The sequence below is a fragment of the Phoenix dactylifera genome, chromosome 15 (assembly GCF_009389715.1).
Source record: "Phoenix dactylifera cultivar Barhee BC4 chromosome 15, palm_55x_up_171113_PBpolish2nd_filt_p, whole genome shotgun sequence".
Taxonomy (NCBI): Eukaryota; Viridiplantae; Streptophyta; class Magnoliopsida; order Arecales; family Arecaceae; genus Phoenix; species Phoenix dactylifera.
Window position 1 is genome coordinate 8632946 of NC_052406.1, and position 21090 is coordinate 8654035.

General features: G+C 40.4%; 3 protein-coding genes across 3 annotated transcripts; all 3 read right to left on the minus strand.

Annotated features, from left to right (window-relative positions):
- Window positions 1-355: 355 nt before the first annotated feature.
- Window positions 356-6884, minus strand: LOC120113291 (peroxisomal (S)-2-hydroxy-acid oxidase GLO4-like). The gene is made up of 12 exons (XM_039134348.1): window positions 6778-6884; window positions 4710-4858; window positions 4496-4620; window positions 4369-4415; window positions 4215-4292; window positions 3978-4102; window positions 3574-3631; window positions 3365-3427; window positions 2270-2339; window positions 2066-2166; window positions 1287-1391; window positions 356-874 (listed from the first exon to the last, which is right to left on the minus strand). Exons 2-12 carry the CDS (start codon window positions 4850-4852, stop codon window positions 695-697), a joined length of 1095 nt encoding a protein of 364 aa, XP_038990276.1. The 5' UTR covers window positions 4853-4858; window positions 6778-6884; the 3' UTR covers window positions 356-694.
- A 1984-nt stretch (window positions 6885-8868) lies between these two features.
- Window positions 8869-13958, minus strand: LOC120113292 (zinc finger CCCH domain-containing protein 62-like). The gene is made up of 9 exons (XM_039134349.1): window positions 13675-13958; window positions 13447-13568; window positions 11903-12017; window positions 11480-11541; window positions 11064-11115; window positions 10788-10899; window positions 10590-10688; window positions 10372-10499; window positions 8869-9763 (listed from the first exon to the last, which is right to left on the minus strand). Exons 1-9 carry the CDS (start codon window positions 13857-13859, stop codon window positions 9148-9150), a joined length of 1491 nt encoding a protein of 496 aa, XP_038990277.1. The 5' UTR covers window positions 13860-13958; the 3' UTR covers window positions 8869-9147.
- Window positions 13959-17942: 3984 nt separating this feature from the next.
- LOC103714858 lies at window positions 17943-18464 on the minus strand. The gene has a single exon (XM_008802292.3). The coding sequence runs from the start codon at window positions 18462-18464 to the stop codon at window positions 17943-17945; it is 522 nt and encodes a 173-aa protein (XP_008800514.1).
- Window positions 18465-21090: the final 2626 nt, after the last annotated feature.

The window sequence follows — 21090 nt, forward strand, 5'->3', positions numbered from 1 at the left end:
AATTACCAGTTGGGAGTTGGGTAAGATCGTGAGCAAGAACTTCTTCAGACTCTAATCCTGTACCATCCATTTATAAGCAGACAGATATAACCACTAAATTAATGCTCAGGTACTTGTGAAAAAAAATCAGAAAATCTGTTACAAACCAGATTACCTTTCTGGGAGTATAATCAATTTTACCTGGAAAATTCATGAGTTCCTACCTGACGAGATTGTTATTTGGAATTCATCTTCATAAATCCACCATTGTAGACTCAGGATATAGATTGCTAGGACACTATAAGAATGAGACCACTATAAATCATGTCCCCATTACAATTCATAATAAAATGAGGAAAAAATATGGGACATCATAGAGTCAAAAACGAAAATATGGACTTCTATTCTGAAACAACCTTATGTCATCCTGTGCTGAACATTATATGTAGGTTAAATATGAAGATACAAATCAGAGGCCTGGTGGCCTTTGAGGGATGAGGATAATGGAATCATCATGTCTACCAATCACACTTGGGTAATACATTACTTACATCGTCTGTGCATCACCCCTGCCTGTATTCCGGTATTTTAGGATGCAACCAACAGCAAAAAGAAAATAATTGATGTTCTCGATGGATCATCAAACAGAACTTTTGTTCTCTTTATTTCGAACAAAATAATATGTTTTTTACTGCAGGGTATATCGCATAATCATTCACATGAGGGATCTCAGCCTGTTATGCTTGGTCCAGATGTGATTCCTGGTAATGTCCTTTATACTGGGGCAGCCTGCCAAGGCCATGGTCAGCTCCAACTCGTTTTGAAGCATTTCAATGACCCTTCTTACTCCATATTCCCCCTTTGCTGCCAGGCCATAGACGACAGGTCGTCCAATCTGTAACACATGGGAACAAAGTGATACGATGAATCAAAGGTGCCGCAAGATTTTCTTTTTCAGTACATATAGTTGAAAATTTTGATGTAATGCTTGAAGAAAATAAAACTAAGATGGTCAAGATGATTTGGAATTAATGGTGGCAATGACAAAGCAGGAGAAATGGGTTAACAACTTAACATAAAGTTGGGAGGTATTGAGGTTCACCAGTATAAGATGACAGCATTCTAAACTCCAGCAAGAACTTAAAGGTTAAATTAAAAGATAGTTCTTTAATAGTGAAATCAGGAACGGAAGGATTAATTCCTATAACTCATCTGTCTTTGCTGTATAGGATTCACTAGAGAACTTGGTTAAATATATGCATTCTTTGACCAGGTTGTGGTTATGCTCATGACTTAAGAAAGCATACCATTACAGCTTTAGCACCAAGAGCCAAGGCCTTGAACACGTCGGTTCCACGTCGGACTCCTCCATCAAATAGAACAGGAACTGCTCCAGAAACAGCTTTAACCACCTGGGGCCACAACATGGATAACAAAATTATAAAATCTGGACAAGTACACTTGAAGACTGAGAAAGGAGATCAATTTGCTTGATTTTGCCTTCAAAAAAATTAGAACCCCCACCCCAGAAAGAAAAAAAGAAATGGGAATCAGTTCAAAATTTTATAGTAAAGTATATAGTAATGCATCCAAGTTGCTTCTGTCTTTGAAGTTTTAAGTAAACTGAAGTAACATTAGCACCAGCAGTTTCTATATACAGCATGATACTATGTTTTATGATGATCTAATCATTAAAATCCAGTAAATTTAAATCAATTCATGTTTTAAGATGTGCGGATCATGATAAATAAAGTGAATTTCCAATTTTTATGCTGTATCATGTATTTACTATACTAGTACAATCGAAACCGCTCATGTTTATACTGAGTTGATGCATGTGTTAGAGCCCACTAAAATACATGAATTTTGATTCCTAAGTATTTTTTCAGTATAAATCATGCTCAATGATTTGGATCTTCAATTTGGAAGGCCTATCGATGATTTTAAAATTATTAACTCCATTTACAATGAGTTAATATAAATTTTGTAGTCCAACTCATATATACATACGTACGCAGGCATGTATGTATGTATGTACATATATGTATATAATCAGAAAAGGAGTTTCTAAGCAGTGAAGCCATACCTCTTCAAGAACAGATATTGTTGCTGGTGCATAATCAAGCTGGCGAGCACCATGATTAGATACAACTATACCAGATACTCCTGCTTCTACTGCCTTTGTAGCTGCTAACATTCGACATTCGTAATATAAGACCGAAAACACATTCACTCGATTACCAGCTATTGTACTTTTAGTTAAAGAGGATTGGAAGAAGATAAATTTTACCATCTTCTGCAGTCAGAATGCCCTTTACCAAAATGGGCAAGTTTGTAATAGATTTTATCCATCCTATGTCCTGCAAATACCAGGATTAGGTAAAACTATGATTTATGAACATAAAAGCAGGAGTCTGAGAACAATAACAAAAGATATTCTCAAACCACCTTCAAGTATTTCGATCTCTAAAACATTATTTTCATTAAATAGTTCATCAATATCCTTAATCTCTTCTACCATCTCCATCTTCTTAAGCCTGATTTTACACTTTTGCCCATGCATGGAGTATCTTCTAAGATGCTGACATTTTTATAGACCAGCACACCTCATAATTTTTTATATTGCTTTAATTGTATCAAATTCTTCCTTCAAATTAAAAAAAAATGGTTTCCCAAATTTTATAAAACTTCACAAGAGACTATTTTGATGCCTTTTCAATATTGGTTTTAACAAACTCTACGCTAATCACTTGTAAGGTTGATTGAGGGCTTCTTACCAAAATGATTGGCAAGGAGTGCAAATCTTTAAGCCCTTTAGGAAGAGTGAGTATTTGTTAGTATGGAGAGAGAGAGAGAGAGAGAGAGAGTAAAGCTAGAATGTTTTTGAGAGTATTTGGATTCAAGTACTTTCCATCCAAAATCAATGATAGCCATTTTAAAAATGAAAATCCACAATGCTGATCATGATCCAAAAAGTCTAGATTATCCAGAAACCGAAGTCATGTATCTTGGAGGTCCCTTACACATCAAGTGGATACAAATTGGACAATATTTAATGGTACCATAGCGTGCCCTGATTGAATTTATAGTTAGAAGAGCTCATGAGTCATAGATGTGATGTGCATGCATGTGAATGTGCCCAAAGACAAAAAAAGGTTTAAGCCATTGGCTAGAAGAAAACTACTCAAAGAAAATGTCAAAAAAGATTACGTGCCCGAAGAATTCAATTGATTAAAATTTGTTCACAGTTTCAGTGTCCTTCAACTAACAAGAGGAGTTATGATTGTCGTAGAGATGATACCTTAGAAACAATCTCATGCTTCAAGAAACCAATGTAAATGGTTTTTGAAGAAATACAGAACTAACAAAGATGTTTGGTTGGTACCTTCCAACTCAAAGAAGGATCCAAAGTTTCAGATGCAAAGGCCTCAAGATTAGAACCACCTTCCTGCAAACAAAAGTAGTGAAAACATGATCCGATTATCGAATGGTGTAGGAATATTTATATTTATTCAAGTAGCATAGCTTTTTAACGTTACTTAGCTAGCAGTATACATATTTTCATGAAGTACTAAAGAAATGCATTTTACTCACAGCATCAACATCCAGTGATAACAGGCCTTCAAGATTTGAAATTTTTGGTGCAATCATCCTGCAGAAGGAACCAACTTGGTCAATATAGATAATGCACCCTGATTGTGATTAGATGAACATAGAACTTCTCATGAATATTGTTTAAGGAGCAGAAGTTCCATCCCAAACTGTAAGTTTTACATGATTGCATTATTTGCCAAACATCAGTTGCAAAACAATTTACAATTTCAGGTTTTAAAGGTAAAATTGAATGGCATCCATAGGCCTGAGTGGAAGAAGTGGCTCCACAGTCTTTAGAATTCTTAGGAGCTGCATTTGATCTCCATAAGTTCAAACTTCAAATAATATATGTTTACCCCAATGGGCCTAAAGCTTTTCAAGAGGTAAATGAAGAAAACTCTCACTTGTTTTTTATATCTGCCTCCCTTCGACCAAGCCTTGGAGTGTCAACTGTTAGAACAATAGCTCTAAATCCATTACTCTCAGCTCGCTGTACTAGTTTTGCTGAAATATCTCGCCTTTTGAATATCTATCACATTTGCAAGGAAAAAGAGGGGAAAAGGCAACATGAGCAATTTTATTAAAAAAAAGGGTTAAATGAGATGAACAGAAACACTAGGAATTGTGAAAGTAGAGCATACATATAATTGAAAGAAACGAATAGCATTGCAAGTGGAAGCAACCTCCTCAATAGTGTAACTAGACGAAAATGACAACACCTGGAAATAGAAAGATCGTTCAATGCTTCAAGCAGATTTATGGAATCAAAGATTGTATGTTAAAACTACATGTTACCATTATTGTGTTACATGCTGCTGCAGCTTTTGCTGTTACCAATTCTCCTGAAAAGAACAAGAAGCCAGCAATCAGAGATCAGAGTCACACACTAGACTCGTAGAAAACTTTAGGATGGAATCAAGACCTTCAGGATGTGCTAACTTCTGCGCTCCAGTCGGGGCAACCATGATAGGTGAAGACATGTCGTACCCTAGTAAGGTTGTTGACATATCTATTTTGCTCACATCTACAAGAACCCTGGGCCGTAACCTGAGGATCTAAGCTAATTAAAATACCATACTTTTTTAGCCTCTAAACAAAACAATAATTTGAAGTATCAAAAAAGCAGCGGGCACTACATAATTCTTTGAAATGCTTCAATATTCTCCTTCAAGGTAAACTGGTCTTCAGCTCCTCCACTGATATAATCATAGTACATCTTTGGAAGAGCTTGTTTGGCAAGTTCTTGAAACTCACTCACATTAACCGGGTCGATCTCCATGGTTTCCTGCTAAAAGTAGCCACCATAGATGTGACAAAGGAACATCCATGAATATATTGTTGCAAATGTAAGATAGTTTAAAGATAGCAAAGACTCAGTTTATACATAGTCACTTATTAAAGATAAGAGTAATGCAACATTAACTACAAGATCAATTTGTTTCATTCTAAGACCGCATCTCACTTAAAAAATAATTAGTGCTCCTTGTTCCTTGTCAATAATGGAAAATTCACGCAAGGAGCTTTCTCAAACAAAATTTACGCAAGGGAAGTCTAAAATTGATGTGTATCTATGTTTTGAATTTATTTCAATCCTTGGTTAATTTAGAATTTGTATTCATCAGAATCAAAGGCTTGTCTGGAAATCAACATATCTAACCATCACTAAAACAGATCTGGTTTATTTCATAGTGGTCACAGACTAGTTTGTTTGAGCTGCAAGGGTTCCTGATCCAAGAATGAACTTTCAGAGACCTAAGACACATTAGAACTATAAACTACGCAATTGACCCCAAGAACTTAAAAGCTGATAGGGAAAGGTTCAACAATGTATATCATGCATAACAAGACAAATCAGAATCAGAAAAATAGACAACCTGGCATAATTAAGAATCAGAATAATAGATAAGCAGGGATAATTAAGTAAATAATTGAACTGGAGGGGATTTGAACCCATGACCTCTAGCAAACATCTGCTCTAATACCATGTTAACTAACCAATCGACCCAAAAACCTCAAGCTGATAGGGAAAAGGTCAACAGTGTACATCTGGCTTAACAAGATCATCCCTAAATCCTATCAAATAGGCATCTTAGTCTTTAGCATAATGGCGATGCCAACAAATAAAACCACCTCAAAGTGCAGCAGTTTAGTAGTAATAGGTATTGTAATAAGTAGCAAAATAAATTGGTACAAATCTTACCTTAAATGACAGTGAGGAAAGCACAGCACATATCAGTGATTGACGTAACACTAAGGTGCTCATAAATAGAGATAGTCTTGCATGAAAATTTTGCATCATTGAATCCTATGCATTCCTATGATCCATATGCTTACAAATCAAGTTAGTTGCTGTATTTCCCATGGTTAATGGTCCTCAATTCATGAAAAGCACAACCGACAACTTTGAGACAGTGGATCAAACATCCGTTCAATACAAGAATGCACCTCTAAATACATATTCATCATCACCAGTTTAAAATATCTTCCTCTCACAGCTAACTAGTAAACAATCTATTATGTAAATAGGTCAACAACTTGACCTCTACGGTAGTATTTTTCTCCTTTTTAGATGGGAAATGATTTAGCTTGCCACATACCACTGAATGCAATATGTGGTAGATGAGCGCCAGATATCGCAAAAAGGAATCCAACCCTCTGTAAATTTCGGCTCCCCCTTGCGAAACTCAAGGTCATGAGCAAGACTATGTTGGATTATTATGGAGAATATCCACCCAGCCATGTGCAATATATATAACTGCCATATGTAATGACCAAAACAGTTGTTCCCTTTGCAGTGTTTGGGTGCTTCCAGTCTCTATTGATAGTCTTTTTCTCTCACAGCTCATGATTCTTTATGCCCCCAAAATATAGTGTGTTCTTAACTTTCTTTTCTATCAAATTTGAACCATAGAGCTATTACCACTTCCTACCAGCTAATCACTAAATGATTCATGAAGACAATAAGCTGACAGCATGAACCTCTACTTTTGATTACTCCTCTTTTCTTCTTTATAAGCATGCAATGCTATATTTCCGTTCTTTTCATCAAATTTGATATGTATCCATTTTTCAATGAGTTATATTTATAATGCACTAAAGATCCTTTTTTTCCGAAAATCATGAGGACATCACAGAAGTAAAGAGATTTCTACCGACCTCATAAAGGAACGCACCAAAGATCAGAAAGGAAGAGCAAGATCGTACCTTTGGGTCAACGAGCACTCAGAGAGAGAGAGAGAGAGAGAGAGAGAGAGATGAAATTGGAATTGTGTCCGTGACTGGTCGGATGAGATATTTCCGTGAATCTATACGAACTGTGCGCATAGAGAAATCTATGCGCTAGTGCCAATCTCGTCCCCTGTGGTATAACGTGGCGTTCGATCAGAAGCGACACGTAGCTCGACGCTACGGATGGACGGACGACAATCCTTCCAGAGACGGCAGGATTCTTTCGTTGCTTTCCTCGCCGTGCCTTGGTTGGATGCGTCCGACTTTCAAAACATCTTCCCTTCCACGGGTAGAAAAGCACCGTCCGAGCTAATAATTTTAAATGAGAGAGACGATACGAGCCTCAACTTATATAGAATTAGGTCTCTGCTTTGAAAGTATTTAGGTTTTGGTCTGCCTAGGTCTAGGCCTCACTAATCGACAGCCCTGGGTATTTCTTTCCTTGAGCAAGAACCAGTATTTCTTTCTTTCTTTCTTTTGAGCAAGAATCATATCAAATATATATTTCAAGCCCAGCAAAGCTAAGCCTAGTTATGCAGCTAGTTCAACACCCATCCATGATATCTATACTGCTCTCTTCTGCCACATAAACTGTAGTCTGCTGTTATCAACTACATTCACATGCATGGAGATGAAGTAGACATATATTTCTACCAAAACAAGTTCAACATGCGATGTGTACTGAAACTTATTAGCAACATCCAGCTTCAGAACTCATGGAAGCCCTTAAAACAACAACAACATTATTTGAAGAACAAAACCAACAAAGTTGCTGAATGCCTAGAGAGGATTCTCTCTTAATCTAATAGTCATATATATGCCTGCAGTTGCCTCCAAAAAGCACCACTCTGGGTGATAGTAGCAGCATGGCTGTCATTGCTATTCATTTGGATAGTGTTGTCGATGTGGACTCGATTCAAAGAATTTGAGCATGCCAATGGCTGTCGTGGTGAATTCCATGCAAAAGAATTTGGAGAAAATGAGGGAAAAAATTGTTACTCTGCATTTCCAAAAAAGAAAAGAAGCCTAAGTTGCATCAGACAACAGATTATCGCAGCCATCTTTTCACCATTACTGTAACAACCCAGGACCTCATCCAAAATGGCTAGCCGGAATGTATTATTTTGGGTTCCTTGATCCTATATAAGTACCCAAGATCTACCCAGCGAATAACTGATGTGGGACTAAACACATGCCCGCAAGGATTCTCACGTACTCCTCCCGTTCAAGCCCTGACGTCCTCGTCAGGCTAAGGGTTCATATCTATTCAAATCTAATCACAAATATCACGTTTGTCCCATGGTCAGCCCCAATGGATCCGTGCTACAGTGTCCCCTAGTCCATATAGGTTATGGGTCGGGTCCGCTCTGATACCAAATGTCACGCCTCCGCTTCCGCGGAACACGTGAGGCACCTAGTGCCCACATGGGGGCCACATGAGAGGGGAAACACGGGGCTCCCCTGCCAGATATTTTTCGGTTCTGGGGCTTCACGCAAGCGTCCTTCACCCCTCCCCAGTTTTGTTTTCCATCCAAAACGCGTCTGCAGGATTTAGAGACACCCGCCTCATATACCCAGGCTCTGGAACGAGTCTTTCCGATGTGAGACTATTGAGCCTTACACCCTTTCCACCATCGGACAAGAGTCGTCCTCGGCTCTGATACCAAATGTCACGACCCAGGACCTCATCCAAAATGGCTAGCCGGAATGTATTATTTTGGGTTCCTTGATCCTATATAAGTACCCAAGATCTACCCAGCGAATAACCAATGTGGGACTAAACACACGCCCGCAAGGATTCTCACAATTACAGGCCCTTTTTGATTCTGCAATTATGTTAATAACTCTTGATGACAAATTAACATAAGTTTTTTTTTTTTTTTCCGAAGGAAAATTGAGGGTTGGGTATTCCCAAAATTTTCTCAAAAAAAGGGGAACCTACATCATCTACCATTTTCCGCATCTTGCTGGTCCTTCTCCATCCACCTGGCAAAATCTTGCTAGTCCTTCTCCATGACTTATACTGCTTGGGTTTGATAACAACTAAATTCAGGGAGGAAATTTCGCTCAAGTTGTTTCTAATCTAGCAATATGCCCATGATAACATTGCTGCATCATTTGCCTTTCATGGTATACAAGTAGGTGAAGTAGCATAGTTCCACCAAGATAATTTCACCAAGGTACAAAATTGTTGTAATTTCAACAGAAATCTTGGTGGACTCAAAAACTTATCAACAGCATCCAGCTTCAAAACTATTGAAGCAAAAAAAAAAAGTGACCAACCAAAAGTTAATGAATATCTAAAATTCAGCAAAGTTGTTGGATATCAGAATTGAATTCTTTCACTTAGTCATGCCGATACTTGCAGTTATCTCCAAAGTAGCACCTCCCTTGGCGATAGAAGCGGCAGAGTTGTTGTCGCTGTATGGGACAATGATGTTGTGGTGGACTTCTGTTGAAATAATTTGAGCACACCGATGGCTGTTGTGGCAGACTTCCATTGAAATAATTTGACAGTGCCAACGGCGGTCGTGGTGAGCTCATCTTAAGAGAATTTGAGTATGACGGGCAAGGTTGTTGATGATGCTGGTTGTGTTTTTCATCAAACTGTGGCGGATCATGAGAAGGAAGAAACTCAAAATTCCAAGGCTTGACAACTGGATCAGTGCTGCTAGCCTGAAACATGGTAGGTGGTTTTGTAACTTGATAACAGTTGTCATAATTTTCTTTTTGAGGTGAAGAGTTGTCGTAATTTTCAGTAGTTGTTATCTTGTCAGATTTGATTTGACTTTCATTCTGAAAGTGAATTTGTTTAAGAAACTTTGATTTAAATGCATCAGGGTGATGCTGAGACTGCTGCAAGGGCTGAATGTTTTTTAGTTGACGATTTGTTTGAAGTGGATTTGGTTGATGCTGGTTTCTCTGTTCTGCTGGTATATGCTTGCCCTTGTTCTCCTCCATCCTGTTACATCATAGATACGATGTCCTTTAAAATGTTATTAGACTCAAAGAAATAATATCATTAACAGTAAATGTTTGATATCTGATTCGAGAAGATAACAGCAACTCAACCAATAACTATTTATAACAATGGATGCAAGAACTAAGCCTTCATTATTATATTAAGAGCAAGAATTTATGTTCATTATTATATCAATTACAAGAACAAAAACTTTCTTCATGAAATTTACTTATGTATAAAATATTGATTTGAAGGAAATGCTAAAAAATCATATTACTATATCATTTTAAAGAAAATTGTAAGCTCCATTACAAAGATTTAAGACCAGGCGAAGTGTCCTATTTACTATTACGGTCTCTATATTATACAGCAATAATGTGAACATATGGGAGGTTTATGGCTCCTTAAGATGCTTTGATGTTATTTTGAAAATCTCAGCTGCATTTATCAAAAAATGTCGAAAAATAGATAGCGAGACTACTGATTACCCTCTCATATCTTTTCCCAAACCCTACTTGATACCACAATGATGTAAGCATAATTTACTTGTGCACTAAAATTGCACTTTGCACAGATCTTATATAAACAGTAATCAGTTCATTCAATACCTAATTATTCTGTTTATTTTCCTCACTTCCTTTTGCTGGATCCTATTCTCCCTTGCACATCGTGCAATAGAACCTCTCGCATGCTTCTCTTGCAGAATTTTCTTCCTTTGCTCTTCATCAGCCCATTTCTGTACATTAGGAATCAAAATCAGCCTTTCTAATAGCAAGTACTTGCACAAGTGAGAGAAGATGAAGTTTACCAGTATGGCAGAACCCACCTGCCTCATTGTCTTAAGCCGGTAGAGATTCCTCCCCTTGATAAGGAGGGGATGAAGGGGAGGCAATGGTTTTTCACCTTTGCTCCATAGCACCTCAATCTATTCATTGTCGAAATGACAGATGTCTTAGATGTTGGACATTGAAGGCTAGCCTAATGACTAGTATCTGATTTCTATAGTGCCTTGATATTTGCTTACTGTAAATGTATGTTGTTGCTTGGCTGCACCATAACTTTCCTTCACTATCCGGCCAGCAATCAGCCTTGTACCAATTGAAGGACCTGTGGCGCTCCTAGAAGCAATACTGAACCTGGGGCAATGATAGGCAATAAGAACATAGAAAAAACAAAATACAAGAACCAGGGCATGAACACTTCAGATGATTAACCATAATCTGGGAACCTTCTATCCTAGCGAACCATAACATAGATTAAGCCTTTCACAGATGATCACGACTTCAGAAAGAAATATTACATTTCATAAACATTTTGCTCGAACAGCACCACATCACTTGTGCATGCGTCCCCTACAAATAACACCAGTATCAGAGAGAGCAGAGTATATACATCCAAATTAAATAAAGGGCGATTAAATTTAACAGGGGAAAGATTCTATCATAACAAGGATTGTATTGAACCTTAACTAACAAGGGTAATCATTTGAGCGCACGTGAAGGTCTAAAGTGCACTAAAATAGTACACTGATGAATTCACATTTTTTGGTTTATGTTTTAAGAGGAAAAAAAATAAGTATTAAATCATTGTTCATGTATATATGAAATGCAAGCTTGACATTCACAGAAATCAATTAAGGATACTGAGGTCCCATTAATATATTTATTTAGTATTTCACATTGCTGCATTATGGAAGAAATGGAAATACTATTCTACCTTTGCAGTTCAAGACAAAGCTAGAAATAGGGTACTTCTTCTCCCCACCACCATCTTTGACCCTGAAATTTAGCATACAAAAGAAAAACAAATTATATCCATAATGAAGGGAAATAAGTGCTCCCATATATCTGCTGCTCTAATTATAAATATAACTTTCTGAATAAAGGCATGTTCATCAGATGTTTATATTGACCATTATCCAGCTAGTATAGGCAGAATATAGCTTAGGCTTGATGTTAATGTGACAATATGGATGCATCCCTGCAGAGCCTAATGCTCTAGCATGTAAGGATACATACCCAGGATGGCACAGATAGAATCTAACCAGACTGGCTCTGTGGCATCCTTGGCCACATATTCCTGAACTAAAAATTTTTTATATGCACGAAATTGAGAAAAAAGCAAACAGAAAACCCCTACTCAAGATGCTCTCTGATGCGCTCCAATAAAACATCTTTGTTGCCTGTTAATCTTAGCCCATACTTCCTCAAATACACCTTGCACTGATCAACTTTTAGTTTCTCCAACTGGCCATCTATCATGTCAACAATATAAACATGTTACTTTCATAGTTTATAGTATGTAATAAGAAAAAGAAAAGCACCATAAAGCTACAATTACGAGCATGGACTGCTTTACCATCCCGTACTGCTCAGTACGAGGTGTACCATACCATACCATGTGGGAACTAGTACGAAACTCAAGTTCAGATCATTACAGACTTTGTACCACTCCGTACTGAGATGAACCAAACTGGTAAGGTACTAGTACAATATCCGATTGCAGACCTTGGTTATGAGTAATTGACTACAGCTAAAAAGTGAAAAAAGAATATTTAAGTTATTTAAAAAAAAGGATCTGACATATCAAAATAACATCCAAGTCAAGGTTGTAATAAGTACTGAACAGCAATTAACTTGGTTAAACACACACAAAAAAAAGAATAGCAGTACTCAAATACAAGATAATGTAGAGAGAATAAATTCAGTGCACAGGGTCAAAGATGTAGGTGCCCCTCTTGAATAGGCTCTGTTAAGCCAGACATGAACTGACACATTCCCTAAAGTCATAAGCTTACTGGCTAGTCAACATGGTAGCAGAGCAAGTTTGCTCAAGGTCATGAGTTAAAATCCCTCAAAGCCATTTATTTAATTAACTTACTTGTCATCTTACCCTTGTTTACATAAGAAAGAATAGTAATCTTTTCTTGAGAGAAAGACTGGACAAAGTCCAATCCAATTCGTTCAGAAAATGAATCAGAAAATACCAACAGTCATACAGCAGGCATACAACAGGCTAACCCAAGATGCAACCCCACCCCAGTTCCCTTACAGGAACTCAACGTAATAGAGACTTAAGTACAGGTTGGTCCTTCCCAGTTTCTTCTCGCTACAACTCCCAATCCAGATTGCCGCTAGGAATTTAATAATGGAGAAAGTCTTCTCCACAGGGATCAGTTTCTCCTTGAAGGTTCTGCTATTTCTTTCGAGCCAAAAGCTCCAAATAATAACCACTACAAAAACAACCCAGCCGAGTAGAAAGGTCTAGGACTAATACATGAGTAGTTGATGAAACCTATAAAATTAAGACCAAATTTTGTTAAAAAATCAAATAAATTAAAAGCGATCATTTTTAATGCTCTCAAAATTCTCAAGTATTAAAATGTCCAGAAATCTCGTATTCAGGCGCATCTCAAGCTCAAAATTCATTCAGAAATAATTTACATATTGTCATTCCAATATCTCAGTCGATCATTAGAACTAGACCAGAGAAAATGTCATCCTTCCGGTTCTTCTTAGCATTTAAGAAAACACTTTAACAGCTATTGTCAGTGTCAAAGAAATCTTTTTTCATCCTTCCCAACAAACAGATTCGTCTTGATCTTTTATCTCTATCCAACTCAACCCAAAAGGTTAAAATAAGAGAAAATAAGAAAAAAGACAATAGAAAAACCGTGTACTAACCTTTGATAAGCTTTTCAACCATCTCAAAGCATTTCCCATCCTTCTCGTTGAGCTCTGGAATCTCGACCTCCACCGGCTCCGCCCCATCTTCATTTCCCAGCTCGATCTCTTTTTTAAGATCCCTGCGAACATCGACAAATCCATCTCCGATGACCCTTCTTGCATTCATTTCCGATCAAACAAAGGCCCACGACCCCAAAACCAGACCCAAAAGAATCCTCCACTCACCGGGACTTGGATTTCTTGAGCGAAATCTTCGAAAGAGCCGACCGTGTTTCGTCGAGGATGTCAAACGTCGGGTCTTCATCAGACTCATCCGGCGCGCAGAAGTCCGACGACTGTTCTTCCTCCTCGGATCCTTCTTCTTGGAGGGTTTCATCTCCCTTAGCTGGTTTGAGCTCGCAGGAGGCCATAGCAGCAGCGTTTGGGCGGTCTTTGCGCTCTTCTCTAGAGAAGAAAACGTTGGGGTTTCTCCCTCTAGTGGGATTAGAAGCTTGTCTCCAGAGATGACGGCTGAGGACAGCCGAATGAACGGTCGAATCGGTATTTGAAATTTGTACCGTGCTTTGTGCCTGTGGTTTGACAATCATGGGCCTTGGATTTCGTGGGTTTGAGCAGCCTCAACACCATGAGCCATTGGATGACCAGGCTAGCTTGGGCCTGAACATGTCCTGTGACAATATCGAGTCATTTGGTTTCAAGACGAGTTAGATGGCCAACGACCCAATGGATTTTTGGATAGTGCAGATAGACATCTTTTTTTCTCTTTCCTTTTCTTTTCCTTTTTTTTTTTTTTGAGCCAAGTCATAAGAAAGTAAAGAGTACAAGAGAATAAGAATGTCTGCTGCAGACGTCCGAAGAAACTCCCCAAAATATCGAGCTACAAAAGAGGCAACTCAGTCTGCAGCCCTATTTGCCTCCCGGAATACATGTGCAATCTAAGGATTGCATATCTCCTGTCCCAACCTCCTGATATTCCGGATGAGTGGGTGACCATCTCCATACCTGCCTATGCCCCGAAGCCAATCAAGCACCAAGGAAGAATCCCCCTCTAGATGCACTCGCTCAACACGAAGAACCTGCCTCGCATAAGACAAACCCTCCCAGGCCGCCCGAAGCTCCGCCCCAACAACCGTAAGGCCTGGCGTACGACGCCCACCTGCTGCGACCAACCTGCCCAGATAAACATCTTTCTAGCCATACATATGCATCCAGAATTAATTTTGATGGGGGTGAAATGGATCGTCCAGCCCACAACAAAAGGGCCACCCAATTTCGGCCCAACAGACACCAACACCGATCGAACGTGTCCTCGGTCCGGCCCAGAATCAGCCCGACCTTGGACTCCACCAAAAGCTTATCTGACCTCGGATATTCGCCGACTTGTCCCGGCCAAGCTCGGGGCGCTTTCTTTATTCGTCGATCTGATCCGGCCAAACTCGGGGCGCCTTCCACATTTGCCGACCTGCCCCAGCCAAGCCCGGGGCGCCTTTTTTATTCGCCGACGCGCCCCGGCCAAGTTTGGGGCGCCTCCTTCAATTATATGCCCCGACTCCCAAGCTCGGGGCGCTTCACCGGGCACACATCGGCACCTATCAAGCCGACATCGCCAAAAGCACGATGCAACCTCTCAACGAGTTTGGCCTTACCGACGGCCGCACCAATGTGCGTGCCCATGCCCTTCTACGTGGCTGTACATTGCGATGCCACCACGACGTACTACTCCGGCCATACCTTGCCAACGCCCTTCCGTTCCCAAGAAGGGACTCCACCGTGCGCTACAACCAAGCTCTGGCTGCGCACCACTCCCACTCATGATAGGAATGGGCCATACCTCTGCCACCTAAGCATCCCTACTGGGACTATAAATAAAAACCAACAGGTAATAGCGGGGGGGACTTTTGGCTGGATATATTAAGCTCCACTCTAACTTGATCGTCGGAGGGTTCTCATCGGAAACACCGATGAGGCTTTGTGCAGGTACACCGTCGGTCGTAGGAGGCGGCTCTTCCGTCTTCTTCCGCACTCCGGCATCTCCCCCGGCCCCTCCGGCGTGGTCACCCTCGGGCCAGATTTGAACTACAACAAATGTCAATATTCATCATATGGTTGAGGCAGTTGATAGGAGAGTTGAACTTTGTGTTACGGTGGCAATGCTTAACTTTGTTTCAACCAATTGTAGATCGGATTGGATTACTTGGTTAATAAACATGTCGGCCAAAGTCAATAAATTTTTTACTCATGCAGTATGCGTCCCATCTGTTTCTTGCAGTCATGGGATTGCTCGATCCTTTGTTCTTAAATCTCTCCATCTATTTGCTTCAAAAAGGATGTGTCGAGAGAGGATTCCGCGTTTTCTTTAAGCCCTTAAAAATGTACCAGCCTTTCTGTGGACTGTAGAGTTGGATGGGTCCAAACTATTCGATTTCTACTGCAAATGCAACTACCAACTTCTGTATTTTGAATGCAGCAGGCCATATTATAAGAGATGTAGCTGTAAGTCCCTCATTTTAACCCCATTTCGACTTATTTGTAAAGATTTAAAATAGTTATATATTTTGCTTATGGCTTCAATCTTGCAGGATGTGATGCTTTGTGGTGGCTCTGATGCAGCAATTGTACCGATTGGTAGTCCTATTGTTCTTGATTATCTGAGACAAATGATCTTTCATTCTCATGATCATTGTGTTTTGTTAGAGTTGTATATGAAGCATGTATTTCTGAGTTATGGACTTGCAGGATTGGGGGGTTTTGTGGCATGCAGAGCACTTTCGCGAAGGAAAGCAGAACTGTGCTTAGCATATTTTCTTTTGCTGACTGGGGTAAAGATTCAAATCTAATCGTAAACACCATAATTGGTCCACCCTAATGGATCCATGCTGCAGTATCCTTTAACCCACATGATCATGGACCGGGTCGTCTCTGATATTTTTTATAGCAACGCAGGACCTCACTTAAAATAGTTAGCCGGAATGTATTATTTGGGTTTCTTGATTCTGTACAAGTATCTAAGATTTACCCAACGAATAATCGATGTGGGACTAAACACACATCTGCATGGGTCTTGATACAATGAAAATCAAGTATCGATAGCATTGTATGTAACGAATAAGTGGAAAAAGTTAAGAGTAAACATTAGTACTATAACATGTTGTAAATGAAATGTTAAGATTACTCTTCTGACGTCTCTGTTCTTCTGACTAATTTCTGGACCATGTCCCAAACATTAATGTAGGCGATTCGAACAGGGTGGGTTCATCCGAACATTAATCTAGATAACCCAGATGAAAATGTGGTATGCTCTCTTTTATCTTTTAATTCTTTTATCATCTAATACCATTTGTTAGATTTGCACTCAAAAAAATAGTTTCAAATCACGGTCACAAGCGTCAGAAAAACATTTGGATTGCTTTGTGGACGTCACCCCTCGTATTTTGACGAGTTTGACAACTATTTGGATTAATTTCTTGAATTAGTTTGACATTATGAACTCTCTTTCACAAATTTCTTGAATTATTATTATTTTTGGTACAGTTTTTCACACTGGCATAGCATGAGCACTGCCATATGAGTCAAATGCATTGTAATTTTCCCCAAAGAAAAGGGCAAAATTGTCATTTCGAAGAAACTTTTACGGTGGCAAATTCCCGGCTTGTCGTCCCTGGCTGTATACACGGGTGGTTCTATATACACCCCCCCTATTGCTCAGGACACCCCCCAAAAATTAAAAAAAAATTAAATACTCTCTTCCCCTCCAAAACACCTCGCCAACGCCCAAAACCCCCCCGTTCCCCCTTCTCCCTCTCGTCGCCGGCATTCTCCCGATCTCCGACCACCTCACCGGCTTCTCCCGGAACCACCTCGCCGGCTTCTCCCGAAATTTTTTTTTTTCACGGTTCGTGCTCCGTTCGGCACTGGATCGCCGAACAAAAGGCTTCTGTTCGGCTGAACAGTGCCGGACAGAAGCCTTCTGTTCGGCACTGTGCAGCCGAACAGATCTGTTCGGTTGAGGGTTGCCGAACAGAAGGCTTCTGTTCGGCACTGTTCAGCCGAACAGAAGCCTTTTGTTCGGCGATCCAGTGCCGAACGGAGCACGAACCGTGAAAAAAAAAAAATTTCGAAACAAGGTGGAACACGTACCTTTGCGGCCGATTCTTCGTCCCAAATCACTAGTTGCTTGTCCATGCTTCGAATGGGGCTTAAATCTCCTTCAAAGATCGCCTAAACGATGTAAATGGATCGAGGGGTTTAAGGGGGGTTTGAGGGGTGTTTTTTTTTTTTCTTTTCAAAACGAAACGGAGGAGGAGGAGGGGGGGGGGGGGGGGGGTGTATGAGAAAATTTCAAGGGCAATATGGTAATTACACTAAAGGTTAGTTTGGGTATTTTTTTTTTGGTTTTTGGGGGGTGTCCTTAGCAATAGGGGGGGTGTATATAGAACCACCCCTGTATACACGCATAAATATTTAATTTCTCTCCACTTATGCCCATTCTGCCCCTACGTCCGCCGTCGTACCCTCCCCGCCGTCACCGTCAGCCTTACGTTGCCATCCCACGGCCTCACGACGCTGCCGTTAAACGCCGTACGATTCTCGTAACGGTACAACCCCAGGTCCCCATCGTTCCTAACTATCCTCCGCGCCCATCCCCACGGCGCATCCTCCTCCTTCTCTGTCTCCTCTCCGTCATCGTCACTGATGCCGTCACCCCGCTCCTTCTCGTCGCTGCCGTCGTCGGCGTGGAAGTACGCCATGAACCGGGCTTTGGGCGTGGCGATCCCGTCAGCGTTGCAGCTTGGGGACGGCTCGATCAGCACTGGAGCCGAGGGAGGAGCCGAGACGGCTTCGGCTCCGGTGGGGTCCAGGGGACCGGGGGGCTTGGGAGAAGGAGGAAGGGCGGCGCGGATGCGCCAGAGGCCGAGGGCGGCGGCGAGGACGGCGAACCACGCCCAGAGCCAGCCGGCGACGGCGGCGGAGTAGCGGAACGCCAGGGCCTCCAGAGTCGCTCCGAGGAGGTCCATTTTGGGAAAGAAGATAAGGCCCAAAATTTTCAGAGCTCGAGAGGTACTTTGGGAGTAGGAAGGAAGGTGAGGAAATGGGAATATAATGAAGATGAGGAAAAATCTGGGCCGCTGGATGGGGCTGGAATCGGTGGAGAGGATGCCAGCAGAGGGGGCGATGGCTTTAGTTTTGTCCGGTTATCCATTTGATATCTAACGGATCGATCCCTCCCCAAACCGCTGTCAACCGTTAGTATGTTAATAACGGTCCTCATCTTATCTAATTTAGTTATGTTTTAGTTTTCCCCATTGTTGTTGGAAATTGGACCCGGGGACGACCACTGGCTGAGAAGGAGGAGCTCCGGCGGGCGGCGCATCGGCGGACGGCGTCCTCCGGAGATCCCGAGCTCATGCAGTCCGAGCCAAGCTCATGCAGTCCGAGCTCATGCAGGCCGAGCTCATGCAGACCGAGCCGAACTCAGAAGGCCGAGCTCGTCGTCCACATGCTGCGGCCACGTCCTGCAACAGTCTCACTGCACCATGCTTTGTTTGCCGGCCACGCCACGACATATCAATCAGGGACCATACCCTGCTGCGACTGTCAACCATTAAATGAGCATGGTCTCTGCAATCCTCCAGCCAGCCCAAAATCTCAAGCCATCCACGGCAACTCACTGACTCATTCAACCCAGTCCAACCCTCCACGACAATGCACTAATTCACACGATCACACCCAATCATGACGGTAACTCATTAATTCGTCCAGTCACATCACAGGTAATCCTGTATCCCTCCTATCAAAGAAGAACTTCTTCCTCTGGGGAGGGAGACTTCTCCTGACTCTGATTTTCTGGCTTGGACTGCTACATACGAACTATCTCTCCTTCTCCAAAATTAAGCCCCCCTCTGACTTAAGCATCGGAGGGCCGGCGCCGGAAACTCCGGCCACCGGCTTCTTGCAGGATTTCCGGAGGACGCCGCCCGCCGACGCGCCACCCGCCGGAGCTCCTCCTTCTCAGCCAGTGGTCGCCCCCGGATCCAATTTCCAGCAATACTAATTAACAACATTTATTATTGATAAATTAATCATATTATTCAGAATATAGTTATACAAGGAGTTCGTTTAAGAAAATATTACAAAACAGTACTCTAAAGGTGGTCATTGGATATCATAGCTAACTAAATTATACAATAAATGGCTAAATTTTAAAAAATAGTCTTTCATGTAAATAAATGTGAACTTATGTTAGTAGCATCGAGGCGATTCGAACACTCTTCGTATTCAAACACTCTTAGTAAAGTTAATACCTTAAGCAAATGATCCAATGATCTAGATGTTGTTAATATCTTAGGATAGGGGAGTTTTGGTGGCTACACGTCGGTTGGGGCCTATCACGAAAGTCGATCCGTTGTTTAGAAGCTGATGCATCAAGCGAGAACCAACCTTACTTGCCACGTGAAAGGATTTCATTGGTAATTAAAGATTTTGGTTATATTCATTTTGTTTTTAGTGTAAAGTTCTGATGAACTGGTGTAAAATTAGGTATAGCGACCCAAGGGACACAACAAGCTCCATAACACTTTTTTATCAAGTGTTTTGCATATATACACAATACTAGAATGTTTCATACATTTATTTTTTTTGTTTTCTAATAAAAATAAAAAATAATATATTTAAATAAATAATGATATCGTAGGACGAACTTTAACCTTGCATTGAACAACCAAGTTATCCATCTAGATTTGACTAGATGAACAAATGTAAGGGAACATGGGATAGAAAAGGGCAAGAGACGAGAAACATGGATGGGCAAGCATGTTGTTGGGGTTGGACACACAGTTAGCTTTGTTTGGAATTAGCTTTTGGTGGACTTGTTTTAGGCATCGGTATGTGACATATCTATACTTATAAATAAATTAGGGGTAATTGATCACCGGTACATTTATTGACCGGTCAACCGGGACTTTTTGTTATAGCGGGGTCTTTTAAAGGGTGGAGAATTAATTACCCCAATAAATTATCTATTTTGCAATGCATGTGAGGGAGGAAGATAATGTAACTTTTTTTATAGTTTTTTTCTCATCTCTCTTAAGCAAAGGAGAGAGAGAGAGAGAGAGAGGGAGAGAGAGGGAGGCAGGTTAGGAGAAAATATTGCCATCCATTATTCCGAATCTAACTCTTCTGTTTGGTCATTAGACATTGTGCATTCAATTCTTTAATGATGTATTGTTAGAACTTTTTATTTTATGTTACCCAGTTTGTCAATTTGCATGGTACTGGTTTGGTTTGATAATTTAAAATCTGCTACCTACTAATATAGTCAATACAATAAGAGTAATATCAGAAAATATATTTTAAATATTAAAATTAATTTTAATTATGATAGGAAGTTGTTCAAATTCTATTCCATCAAAAAAAAATCAAGAAAGTTTAAAACTTTTGCTCAATGATAAAAGATAATTAGTACACAAGAATGAAGATTGATGTCTACATATCAATGAGTTTTAAATAGAACTTATATATTTTCTTTTTAAATGACTTTTAAGGTAAGATTTCGTAAAATTCTCGCGCCTACTTCTCTCATAAAATCTCTCACCCACTTCAACACATTCTGTGATAATTCACATATTTTCTAGAAGTATAAAT

What these genes read in the sequence shown, in the direction of transcription:
- LOC120113291 (XM_039134348.1), bottom strand. Translation starts at nt 4,852, where the DNA reads ATGGAGATCGACCCGGTTAATGTGAGTGAGTTTCAAGAACTTGCCAAA. An exon ending in GAAGCATTTCAAAGAATTAT is followed by an intron (nt 4,621 to 4,709) that starts GTAGTGCCCGCT and finishes TTAGATCCTCAG; the next exon opens with GTTACGGCCCAGGGTTCTTG. An exon ending in CAATATCTGTTCTTGAAGAG is followed by an intron (nt 1,392 to 2,065) that starts GTATGGCTTCAC and finishes TTGTGGCCCCAG; the next exon opens with GTGGTTAAAGCTGTTTCTGG.
- LOC103714858 (XM_008802292.3), bottom strand. Translation starts at nt 18,464, where the DNA reads ATGGACCTCCTCGGAGCGACTCTGGAGGCCCTGGCGTTCCGCTACTCC.
- LOC120113292 (XM_039134349.1), bottom strand. Translation starts at nt 13,859, where the DNA reads ATGGCCTCCTGCGAGCTCAAACCAGCTAAGGGAGATGAAACCCTCCAA. An exon ending in GGTTGAAAAGCTTATCAAAG is followed by an intron (nt 12,018 to 13,446) that starts GTTAGTACACGG and finishes TTGACATGATAG; the next exon opens with ATGGCCAGTTGGAGAAACTA. An exon ending in GAGCAAAATGTTTATGAAAT is followed by an intron (nt 10,900 to 11,063) that starts GTAATATTTCTT and finishes TCATTGCCCCAG; the next exon opens with GTTCAGTATTGCTTCTAGGA.